The 13,179-nt window shown below is 38.7% G+C and overlaps 1 protein-coding gene across 6 annotated transcripts in view; it reads left to right on the plus strand.

Moving 5' to 3' along the window:
* HMCN1 (hemicentin 1) overlaps nt 1-13,179 on the plus strand; it is a 327,504-nt gene that overhangs the window by 201,341 nt on the left and 112,984 nt on the right. For all 6 annotated transcript variants that reach the window (XM_043521104.1, XM_043521103.1, XM_043521105.1 and 3 more), the window contains exons 38-43: nt 29-205; nt 2,841-2,992; nt 4,031-4,154; nt 7,344-7,519; nt 7,864-7,960; nt 10,972-11,094. In XM_043521104.1, coding sequence (XP_043377039.1) covers nt 29-205; nt 2,841-2,992; nt 4,031-4,154; nt 7,344-7,519; nt 7,864-7,960; nt 10,972-11,094 — 849 coding nt within the window. The remainder of the gene's footprint in view (nt 1-28; nt 206-2,840; nt 2,993-4,030; nt 4,155-7,343; nt 7,520-7,863; nt 7,961-10,971; nt 11,095-13,179) is intronic.

The following is a 13,179-nucleotide window of genomic DNA, read 5'->3' on the forward strand; positions in this document are numbered from 1 at the left end:
TTTCCCTCTTTCTTATTTCACATTGCAGCTATCACATGGTACAAAGACAGTCATCCACTTGCTGGCTCTGCAAGTGTCACGTTCTTAAACAGGGGGCAAATCGTTCAGCTTGACAGTGCCCAGATCTCTGACACTGGCATTTATAAATGTGTGGCTGTCAATACAGCAGGAACAGCAGAGCTCTTTTACAACCTGCAGGTTCATGGTAAGTGTTGCATATCATAAAAACAGCTTGAGGAAAATAATCTATGTGCATTTTGCCTGCTCTTTTCCAGTTTTATTACACATACTTAATACACTCCTTCCTATCACTAATCATTTTCTGAGGAGAGTTGTGGAGAATACCAAGGCCACATTTCTCTCTCTAGAGCATTGACATGGGAAAACTCAATTGAAGATGTTTGTCAATTCTGATAGGAGAGAGCAGTTTAGCCAGATCTGTCAGAGAAACTTATATGTTGCTGCTGCAGCAGTTTGAAAAGGTATGGGTTATTGTTCATTGTTGATCATTTTGAACTCTACAACAGGTAAATATACTATAGAAAGAAAACAGAAGCTGATTCATAGTTCAGAGGTTTTAGAGGAAATTGTATTTGGTTGTATAAAATTAAAATGAAATTGTGAGTCTTTAGTTTATAGTCACTAAAAACCTGATCAAAACCCCTCAGTCCCTAAGACACATTTGCCTTCAGAATTTGCGCACACACAACATATTTCAGTGGGAGCCTTCCACTCTAATCTGCAGCCAGAATTTGGCACAGTGGTGTCAGGGTTGTATTCTTCCACTGAGATGCACAAACAGCATGTAATTCCTTTTAATGTTAATTAACCAATAATGACCTTGGGATTAATGACTATCTGACAGAATTTGATGGCCCAAAACACGGCCAAAAGCAATTAACCCCACCCAGTCATTAATCCCCAGGAAATGTTTGGTGCCAAGGTCATTATTTCTGTTCAAAGCTAAAAATTAAAAAATAACTCTTAAACACATGGGCTTCTTTTTATGGAGGCTGGAGTTTCAGTTCAGTAATACCCTTTGGGTTAGCCAGATAGATTAGACTCACAGGATTTGTTTACCATTCCAGATCAAAACATGTCACCCAGTACTGATTGTATCAAAGAAAGATTAAACCGTTCCTAATGCATGTAGCCAGTTCAGTGTGTACCTAATGGGTCTGGGAAGAGAATCCGTTCTGACCTATCCAGTGATCAGTTTACACTGTGAAGCATGAGATCATAATACTATTCTTTAACCCTACATAAGTACTGTCATCATGTGTAAATTATTTCTTTATATTTCATTCAGTTTAAAGTGGAGGTTATGAACAATGAGGAGATAATGGACTCTAAAGGATTCATGGCAGAACACAGGAGAAGTTATATTGAGTTTAATGAGCATATATTTCTCTTATCTTGATTCTTATACCATGCTCATCACTGTAGTGTATGACCATATTTCTCATCCCATTAATATCTCATTTTATTCAAATTCTGCTGTAGAAACAGTATTTTGGTTACAGTATCTACAGCATAAATTGTCATTGTGTTCTCATTGTTTAGAAAACAATACCCCAATCTTAACATTGAAGGGAGTTATAGAACTATTTATAGGTGCCAACTCTTTTGAATTCAGATAAAGTATATTCGTATGATTTCATTGTCTGAAGGTGTTTTTAGTTGTTTCTCACCATTATAAAACATTTGCAATTATCGAAGAACAATGGATACTTGTTACGGCAAAGTGTATGGCAAACTGCTTATCTTCCAGCATTTCTGGTTCTACTAGAGCTTATTTATCAGGGAGAATGAATAGTCTGCATCATGGTTTACCAGAAATTGTTCACTCATTAAAACAATTGAGCAACTAGTTTGCCATGAATAATTTATCTGATTAACATACCCTCTTTTTCTGTACATAGAACATCTGTGAGTAGATCATGACATTCTTTTCTTTCTATGTTAATCATGAAAGGTTCACTGCAAGTTTTCAATTGTTGTTACAGATATTGAATATTTAAGCTATGTTGCGTGGTTGTAATTGGTGAGATAAGTCACACAATACTGTTTTAATTTCCTGACTAGATAAGTCAAACATTTCCCATATGCACATCTAAATTTTGTTTTCTGCAAATACTCATCCATTTGACTTTGAAATGCACTGATACAAATATTTGTAGAATATAAAATTCCAGTCACTTGAATGTTTGTGGGAAGCAAACATAAAAGGAAAGGAACACAAGGGTGGCCAAAGCAATTCATTTAAAAATTCAAGCAAGTGTCCCTTTAAATGCAGCCCTGCAAAATTCTACTCAGCCACTCACCTAAAGCAAGTAATTTATGACGAGTAGTTAAGATGTTTTTCATTATCATGTAAAAAGTGGACAGGTAGATTTTGTGGCGCCTGGACCTGTACATTTTCATGTCAATTTCACAAGGTTGATTTACTATATTCCATATGCATTTGCTTCATTAGATTTAGATTTAAATTTTTGCTTTAATACTCACTGGTAAGATCTTTCACAAGGTCTAAATGCAGTATTGTAAAAATTTGAGAGAACATTTTCAGATTTTATGTTACGATTTGTGGTTTTCATGGCTGCCCTCTGGGCAACGGGCCCAATACTGCTCACCATACTCACACGAGTAGTTCCAATGAAGATATCTGACTACTTATGTAAGTAAAGAGAGCAGGATTTGGCACAGTGTGGACAAATGACAAACGATGGACTGCCTTGCAGTTTCAGGAAGAAAAACTCTTTCCAAAAGTAAGTGGCCCATTTAATTTTGTTCTGATTTATATTTCTCCATAGCTATCTCAAGTTTGTTCTGTTTTTCAGTGCCCCCATCAATTTCTGGCAAGAATGAAATGGTGGCAGTGGTGGTTAATAATCTAGTGAGGCTGGAATGTGAAGCCAGAGGTATCCCTACACCCATTCTGACTTGGCTGAAAGACGGTAGCCCCGTTTCCAGCTTTTCTGATGGACTCCAGGTAATCGATGCAAACCTTAGTACTTGTAGGTTTTTTGGTATCTTGACATGGGTACTTAAAACTAGTTCATTTTAATGGAACTGGATTTTTAGAGGGTTTTCAGTGAGGCATGTGTGCCTTTCCTGTCAAGGTTACTGGTTCAAATCTAGCCTGTGTTGGTAATAACCATAGGTATGAAGATTGCTCACTGTGGCCTTTATGAAATTAATTGGTGCTCTTAGTCAAGAGTTCATACTGCTAAAATTGGCACTTCTCAGAGAGGAAAGAATGAATAAGGAAATTAAACCGTGCTGCCACTGTGAGGTGATTAATTTGAGGTCAAGACTGAGCCACATCGGTCAGGCAATTTGGGGAAGTTTGCACTGCAGCTGCCTATGAAAACCCGTCCTGTGGATAAATAGAGGCTGTCAACTAGCGCTTTTTCAGTGATAGTAAATTCAAACAAAAATGTCCATTAAAGGAATTCAGGGAAATATTAACCATGGATACAATGCCATGATGATAACTAGTAGCATTGTTGTTAATAAAAATAATGTATATAGCACCATACAGTAAAATTGCAAGTTTCAGGTATGTGCTAAAGAAGGATTCCTGTTGAGATAGCCAAGATATGACACAAAATAATAGTTGGGGAGTTGGAGAAAAGAAGATGGAAAGGATGATTCCTGGAAGAAGTGGATTTTAAGGAGAGATTTGAAAGAGGGGAGAGAGCGAATGGGGTAGAAAATGGACATTGTTCCAGGCATAGAGGGAGGCAAAATAGGTGTGAAGCTGAGAGTGAGAGGCTGACGTCCAGATCCTGAAAAGACTTACGAATACACAAAGCCCAGTTGGGGCCTGCATAAAGTTAAGCATGTGCTTCAGTCTTTGCAGGATCTGAGTTGGGAGAAACACAAGGGAAAGAGAGAAGAGATGTAATAGGAGCATTTTTTTGCTTCAGAATGAAAGATAATGGTTCTAACTCTGTTATACTGCAGTATATTACTAGAGAAACTAAAAGGGTATAATGAAAGTGTCCTTTCAACCTTTCTTTTACAGGTTCTCTCTGGGGGTCGTGTCTTGGCACTGACTAGCGCTCAGATCAGTGACACAGGAAAGTATATCTGTGTTGCAGTGAATGCTGCTGGGGAGAAACAAAGGGATATTGATCTCAGAGTTTATGGTGAGCATTCTGACAGCTTCCTATAGTATGAACATTGAAATTGATGCCCAAACTTGTTTTTATCCATAACAAGGGCTCAACTCTTAGAGCTACTTTAAGGAAGGCTGGGCCTAATTGAACATAAACTAGGAAAGAGACCAGGTAGTGAGAAGGAATATGTTCTTCTGCGTATCTACAAGACAAGTATAGCAGAGGCAGGGCAGTGTTAGCTTCCTCCACACTTCCCAGCCAATGTTTCTCAGTCTTGAGCTGGTGGGACCTTCTCACAACCCATTGCTGGATGTACTTGTCCTCTCTGAGGTTACAGCAAAGGAGAGAGATTTCACCAGCTGTGACAGAGGGTTCTATGCACTGTAGTGATGCATGCTTAAAAAGAGCATTGAAATAAAGGCTGGTCTGGGTTGAACTCAGCTGCATGGCCATCTTGAGAAGCCTTGAAGGCTGTCACCTAAAATTAATATTATTGTTAATACTTAACTCCAGTAGGTAGACTAATTAAGAAATGAGAGGGAGAGAAGAATTTGGAATGCTACGGAGGCCGAGATGGTTAGAAACTTGGTACATACTTGACCAAATTAAGAGTTTGAACAAGTTTGTTAACATATCCTGTAAGATAATTAGATTCATTTTAATCCTTTGTTCCTTCAGAAACAGATTCTCTATTTTTTTTTAGTCCCTGTTTCTTAGTTTTGTAATGCAGTTTCCTTTTGAACATAGTTCAAGTCATGTAGCTGAAAGGAGAAGTAATTGGTGAAAAATATTCGGAAATAAATTAGCTTTCTGCAGTAACAGGTCAGCTTTCAATGTTCAGTTCCACAAACTGTCATGAAGAATCCCGGCCTTCTGTAAATTCTACAAAGAAAGTAAGATAAACAGATTTTTTACAGTTATGTTTCTTATCCACAGAGACCAGACTTTTCCCCTAAATTATTTCCAAGCTGTGATATCAGCTGTTCTGTTTAGTATTTCCTGTATTAAGAAAAACAATGCTATATTATGGGTTTTTTTCTCATGATATCTTGAGACCTGTATTGCTCGGGTATTGAGTGCTACCTTGGGGCAGTTTTAATCTCATATGCACTAATTATGAAAAAGTCTCTTTGTTTTGAATAAGGTTTATGGTACTTCTCCTATGGTGGATGAGGTAATACCTTTTATTTGACCAACTTATGCTGGTGAAAGAGACAAGCTTTCGAGCTACACAGTGCTCTTCTTTGGGTCATTTTAGATATTTCTCACAGACAGTGTTTCCTTTTTCTCTCCCCCATATTTTGTTTAATATTACACATCGTTTATGGAATGTTAAAGTTGCACAGTTAAAAATAAAAGGAAATGTAAAAGTTAAAGTTCTTGCAGCACCCTTTTATGTCACATTGCAGATGTGTGGTACAGAGCAGAAATAAAAACCCCATTAGACATGTGCAATGTAGCCAAGCAAACGTTGTTGTTAGAACCTCAACTTTTTTCAGTTCTTGATTTATTATATTTTTGACGTCAACTTAATGTTGTATTAATAAAGTTTTTATATTTAATTTGCCTCCTTTTAAAAAAATAGCAGCAAAGGAAAGAGGGTTGAAACAGCACACTAAGTTGCTTTTTACGGATTGAAGAGTACTGATGCAGCTAGGCTGTCTTAACTTTTTATGTCATTTCAAGATTTTATCAAGAATTTTACTCTCTAATACACAGCTGATACTTTCAAAATTGCTTAGGGTTTTTGGAAGCCCAGTTCTGTCCAATCCCCCTCAAGTAGGTCTGAAAATCTCAGCCTACCATGGATAAGCACACACTTATGAAATTCAGACTTAACCAAGTGTGCACTCACAGTAGCCAGTTTTCAATCATAATTTTGGGCCTTCTCCTCCAAATCCTTACTCAGAAGAGTATCTCACATGAATAAGATCTATTCCTGTAAGTAAGGATATGCAGGATTTGTCCCCCCATTAAAATCTAAATCTCTTTTCAGACTTGGTCCTGAATGTATTCCTCAGTGAGTATTAAGTGTCAAGTGCTAAGACAGTTGCTTTTGAGTTACCTATGTGTGCGGGAAACATTTTTCCATTTTTAAAATGAGGAAAAGTGTAGTTATACATGTGTGAAAATGGGGGAGGGGAGGGCGTTGTCACAGAAACTGTTACACGCATTTAATTATAGTGTTTGTTCTCAGCACATATAATAACTAGCTAGCAAACATATATACATAACACATAGAGGATAACCGTAGAATGGTAGATTATGAACTAATGATGATTAAATCATTAATTATCGTTCATTTGGCTGGAACCATAAACATTCAGCCTGCTCTGGGCAAAATTCTCCTCTCACTTCCAAAAGATCAGAAAGTGTAGCACATGAGTAAAATGATATTGGGCCATAGAGTTCCTCAACAACTTTCTATTGCCAATTTCCATTAATGGTTCTTTAAGGAACCTAACGTGAGATAGTTTCAACATTAGCCATCATGGCACTGCAAGAAGGAGGTTAAGTCTGTCCTTTCTTTCCCCATCTCATTGCTCCTTATTGTAGCCCTTTGAGCCACATTTGTTCCATGGTTCTAAATGGTTTTCATTTGCTAAATTATATTACAACTATTTGCGTACTTGCCTTAGGCTTTGTCTACACTAGCACTTTTGTTGGCAAAACTTTTGTCGGTCAGAGGAGTGAAAAAAACACACTCCTGACCGACATAAGTTTCACCGACAAAAGCGCTGGTGTGGACAGTGCTATGTCGGTGGGAGAGTGCCTCCCGCTGACATAGCTACCACTGCTCACTGAGGGTGGTTTAATTATGCCGGCAAGAGAGCTGTCTCCCATCAGCATAGAGCGGCTACACAGAAGACATTATAACAGCACAGCTGCAGTGATACAGCTGTGCCACTGTAAGGTCCGTAGTGTAGACATAGCCTTAGTCTGTATCTTCACCATCTCCCTGCAAGTAGAATTTCACCATTTCTCTCCACTAGGAATTTCACTAACATATCTCTGGTGGTGAGAACTCTTTGTACGCAATTGGGACAGTATGTCTGATACATGATCATAGACCAGCTGTTTCATTCCACGCACAATGTGTCAAACTGGCTGATAGCTGCCGTCTTATTTTTATTAGGTGGGTGTACTAACTCCTCAGTGTGTCTTGTGAGAGTCTGTGTTGGCCAGGGGATTTATTCTTTGTTTTATGTGTTGTTTTAGTTCCACCAAACATTATGGGAGAAGAACAGAATGTCTCTGTGCTCATCAGCCAAGCAGTGGAGCTGCGCTGCCAGAGCAATGCCATTCCCCCACCCATGCTGACTTGGCTCAAAGATGGCCGACCTTTGTTGAAGAAACCAGGCCTCAGCATCTCTGAAGATGGAAGTGTATTGAAGGTAAAGTTCACTTGTGAGACTCCTGTAGTGCTTACTTGCTCGGCTGCTTATCAATCATGAAGACACTATTCTTTTTCCAGGCTATCAGCAACTTGAGAGGAGATCTTTACAGCATAAGTCCCGTTGATACCCATATGAATAATGGATGAGTGCTATGGGGAGCACATATTCCTGAGTTTTTAGGATAGTGTATCATCCCTGCTAAATTTATGTTTAAAGTTTTAGATTGACTGGTGTAAAAATAAACAACTTCACCCTAATAACGTTTAATACATAATACTCTATACACAAAATAAAAACCTACTCATCATAATGATAGTCAAAAGGTTTAATTTTATTTCTAGATTGAAGAAGCTCAGGTTCAAGACACTGGACGTTACACTTGTGAAGCCACAAATGTTGCTGGGAAAACAGAAAAGAACTATAATGTCAATGTTTGGGGTAAGTCTATAATACTATATCAAGCCTGGGGACAAAACTCTGATAAAGCTGTGAAGCATAATGCTGGAGCACACTGTGTATTTCATATGTAGTTCATTTCTGAGGTTGATCCTATGCTGCCTATAAAATAAGCCATGCTTAGTGTTTCACAAGGAGCTTAGAAATTAACATGGGACTACCCAAATGTTACCTTCAGGCAGACCTAAAATGTATACCTATGCATTATGATACATGGAGTAGAGAAAGCAAAAGAACAGTTTTGCCCACATAAAAATATTAGGCCATATTTTCAGTACGACTTCAATTTGGCTTCTAAATTAATGTAATCAAAATTTTAGACACCTCATAATCTCAGATTTGCACGCACAAATAATATTTACATATCCGCTTTGGATAGTTAGATATATAACTAACCAATTTGTTTACACCAATGTCTTTTGGATTAAACCCACATAATTTCCGAGTTTTTGGGGTGTGCAATTTTGGAGGCTGAGAATCCAGATTACTCTCTCATAGTTATATTTACTCTGCACAGTTTAACAGTTGTAAATAATAACAATAGCTGTAGTAAAAAACGGTTAATGCTAATAGACAGATATGAATCAGAAATCACACATGATGCAGATATGTGAGGAGGTGCTATTTTAGCATAGTCATTTTCTGACCATAACTGTATTTTCAAAAATAATAATCAATTTATTCTGTCATCAGTCATAAACAATTAGCTGACTGAAATTTTCTGATATCAGTCAATGTGTGATTAGTATGACTGATTACTACTTTTTAGTATAGAAAACAACATTGTTTTATGTAAAACAATGTCATTTTCTGTACTAAAAAGTAGTAATATAAAACAATGTTTTATATACTAAATATATGTTTTATATTTATAAAAAGTAGTATATAAAGCAATGTCAAGTTTGGTTGATGGTGCCCTACCAAGTAAGTGAGACCTGAATGGAATCCTAAACCATGTGACTTTAATGGGATAAATAACTTGGCTTAGAGCCAATTAGACTGCTGATTTTGTTTTATTATAAAGGTATGAAAACTGTCCTGTTTAGGTAAAATTCACCTCAGTGCAGGGGTCCAGAACAAGGCCCAGGAACCACTTAAGTTCAAATAAGTCCTCAAAATAGAGTGTAAGTGGGACTTAGAAGGGCATATATGCCTTGTGCTGGTCATTGGTGCTGGCTGAATTTCACCCATTATGAACAACAAAAAAATAACCTTAACAAAACTAAATAATTCCCTTATCCTAGTGATATGTGTATTCAGTGCACATATTTTGAGCCTAATTTTTGGCTTCCTATTAGTGACTAGCAAAGTTAGGTGCAATTACTTGTTCCCTCTTAAATGCAGTCATCAAAAGGGAGGCCAGGTTTTTTAAATCTGGCTCTGGGTATGTATAATGCATGATACTCTAGTAAAATATTATATTTTCCTGAACCTTCAAAAATCAGAATTTATTTGAAAAACAGGTGATATAAAATCTTAATTTAGACTGGCATTTATGTGGTGGTTGGGGGCTGTGTTACAATGTGGACGATGCCTATGATGTACCTAGTCTGTGAATAGATAGAAAACTTCTGTCTCCACACACTTTTCACCAGCAACACATCCACTCTCTGCATCTCCCACCTTATGTCCAACCCCAGTTTCACAGTAGACTCTCACTGTTGCAAAAGATTCTTCTCTGGCTTCAGCGGAGGGAACTGGATTTGCTCCTTTTGTGCACAGAGAGCATTTTAATACCATTTTAAAGGAAGAGATAATTTTGTGTTAGTTAGCAGCATTGACTGGAAAAACTTAATGGAAACCAAAAGTTGCCTGTAAAAGCCATCTGTGGTTAACTGTTTAGAATGAAATCCTTTGTTTACACACTAGTAGCAGAAATGGTGCTTGCCATATTTTTGAGTGGTAAATACAGGAAATGTGTCCATCTGACTATGTTCTGAGTTCTAGTCAGATCCCCAGAGCTAACTCGAATTGCAGAAACTGTCAGAACACAGCCTATGTACTAAAGATAATATTTGGCTCTTTGGAGACTGGCATAAGCTTAATGGTTTGAAGCAGAACAAATGAAACCAAAGCTTGAAACCAGTATAATACAGTATAAAGCTTTACAGTCGCCAGTGTTGAAATTCATGCATCTGTTTCTACTCTATAAAAAATTAAGAGAATCAGAGGGCTAAAGTGTCAGACCGAAATGCTTTCCTATTTTCATGTGGTAGAAATGTGTTGGATAAGCCATTCACTAGTGAGATTCCCTTCTCCCACTTCAGCCTGAGATATCCACTGCTTCTCCTGGTCAATTTTCAAGGATTTACTATTGTATGTTAAGGAAAGTTGCCTCCCCACTCCAAGCAGGCCATTATCTCTTCTTTGGGACCTGACCCAAAGTATTAAAAACTGTTGAAGATCAGAGTGAAATAGGATTGGCCCTTCTTTTCTGTGCTTTCTTTCCTGTTGCATAATAACTGAACAGAGGGGACACTCAATATTAGACCCAGCAAAAGGAAATATTTCTTTGTGAAGCATGCAGACAATCAAAGATTTTGTGGCCACAGGAAGTAAACAAGATCGTGGCTGTGGTTGAATTTTAAAAGGGGCTGAGTAGCTTGCAGACTTACAGTATCTAAAGGTACATAAGCTAAGATAATGAGTTGGGCAATCATTCAGGGTCAGTTTCTGCCTGGCAGGTCTGTAGTGTAGGTAAGGGCATAGGAGCCTCCTCTTATTGTGCAACCTGCATAAGAGCCAGTCAGAATTGCAGCGTATGTGCTCAGCAGAGGGCAGGAATTGCTCTGATTCCCCTGGAGGAGGGAGCCAGTCACGCAGAGGGAGTATGCTGTACCTCACAAAGGGGTATTCCTCCAGGGATGCAGTACCTGTGTCCTGCTCAGTGCACAATGGGATTCCATTTGCTTTTACCAGGTCTGATATTGGCCCAGTGTTAGCAGGTCTCATTCTGATTCAAAGTGAGTGCATTTTTTGGTATTTTTTTTCAGTGCCACCGAGTATTTATGGTTCAGATGAACTCTCCCAGTTGGCAGTAATTGAAGGAAGCCTTATCAGTTTGGTATGTGAATCCAGTGGTATTCCACCACCAAGCCTTACCTGGAAAAAGAACAGTGAGTTACCATTGTCAATAATTACAAACTGTTAATTTTCTTCTTGCAGTTTTCGCCATTTTCCCCCTCAGACACTTTGGGAGGAATTTTCATAGGACCCTAAGGAAATTAAGGTGCTTAAATGCCATTGAAATTCAGTGGGATTTCCTTAGGCTCCTTTTACATTCTCAGCCTCAGCGTGATGACAATAGTATCTAGCTACAATCATTGCCATTTGTGATTTAATGAACTTTCTTTTACCCAGATCAATATTTACAGGGAACTGTAAATCCTTGTGGCTTCAGGGTATAAACTGATCACCAGCATATGTCCTCCTTATGATTTAGTATTGCACAGTTAGGTGCATTTTGAATTTTTCCTCACTACGCTTAAGCATTGACCAATTGGAGACAGGATATCAGACAAGATAGAACCATTGAACTGTTCCAATATGCTAATTCCTATGTTCTTAATCAGTCCCAGTGTTTAAGTCTAGACATGCCTTTCCAGCGTGTCTTATCTATTTATCTGTATATTTATGTTCTTTTTAGGGCACTGTTCTTGTGGTATCTGAATGACTGAACCTAACTGAATTTTATAGGAGTTGTAGGAAAAGAAATGTTTGTTATAAAACACTACATTTCAGACAAGACTCAGCTGTGGCAAATCCTTATTATGCTGCGTTATCATTTAGTCATTTTGTCATCTTATAGAAGCTAAAAAGGCAAATACAAGTTGTCTTATTACTGTATAGTAAGGACTAAATTTTCACACTCAGGTACCTAAAATTAAATTAAAATATTTCAGCATTCAGAAAAACATTTGAAAGTGGCAGTTTCATCTTCAAAGGTTCTGAGCACCCACAGCTCACACTTCTCAGCACCTTCAAAAATCTCCTCCATAAACAAATGTATGTATCTAAGAGAGCAGTATGACTGCTCAGAGCTCCGGTATGAACCTGCAGAAAAACCTGAGAGTCTCTGGATTAAGTTTAGAAGTGTGAGCAACAAGGGTGATGTCGTGGTGGGAGTCTGCTATAGACCACCAGACCAGGGGGATGAGGTGGACGAGGCTTTCTTCTGGCAACTAACGGAAGTTACTAGATCGCAGGCCCTAGTTCTCATGGGAGATTTCAATCACCCTGATATCTGCTGGGAGAGCAATACAGCAGTGCACAGACAATCCAAGAAGTTTTTGGAAAGTGTAGGGGACAATTTCCTATGAACCAACTAGGAGCAGAGCTCTTCTTGACCTGCTGCTCACAAACCTGGAAGAATTAGTAGGGGAAACAAAAGTGGACGGGAACCTGGGAGGCAGTGACCATGAGATCGTCGAGTTCAGGATCCTGACAGAAGGAAGAAAGGAGAACCAGCAGAATACAGACCCTGGACTTCAGAAAAACAGACTTTGACTCTCTCAAGGAACTGATGGGCAGGATTTCCTGGGAGAATAACATGAGAAGGAAAGGAGTCCAGGAGAGCTGGCTGTATTTTAAAGAATCCTTATTGAGGTTGCAGGAACAAACCATCCTGATGTGTAGAAAGAATAGTAAATATGGTAGGTGACCAGCTTGGCTTAACAGTGAAATCCTTGCTGATCTTAAACACAAAAAAGCAGCTTACAAGAAGTGGAAGATTGGACAAATGAGCAAGGAGGAGTATAAAAATATTGCTCAGGCATGCAGGAGTGAAATCAGGAAGGCCAAATCAGGAGTTGCAGCTAGCAAGAGATGTTAAGAGTAACAAGAAGCATTTCTTCCGATACGTTAGCAACAAGAAGAAAGTCAAGGAAAGGGTGGGCCCCTTCCTGAATGAGGGAGGCAACCTAGTGACAGAGGACATGGAAAAAGCTAATGTACTCAATGCTTTTTTTGCCACTGTCTTCACGAACAAGGTCAGCTCCCAGACTACGGCACTGGGCAGCACAGCATGGGGAGGAGGTGGAGAAAGAAGTGGTTCAGGACTATTTAGAAAAGCTGGACGATCACAAGTCCATGGGGCCGGATGCGCTGCATCCAAGGGTGCTAAAGGAGTTGGCGGATGTGATTGCAGAGCCATTGGCCATTATCTTTGAAAACTCATGGCGATCAGGGGAGGTCCCGGATGA

This window comes from Chelonia mydas, chromosome 8 (genome assembly GCF_015237465.2).
Source record: "Chelonia mydas isolate rCheMyd1 chromosome 8, rCheMyd1.pri.v2, whole genome shotgun sequence".
In the NCBI taxonomy this organism is placed as follows: domain Eukaryota; kingdom Metazoa; phylum Chordata; order Testudines; family Cheloniidae; genus Chelonia; species Chelonia mydas.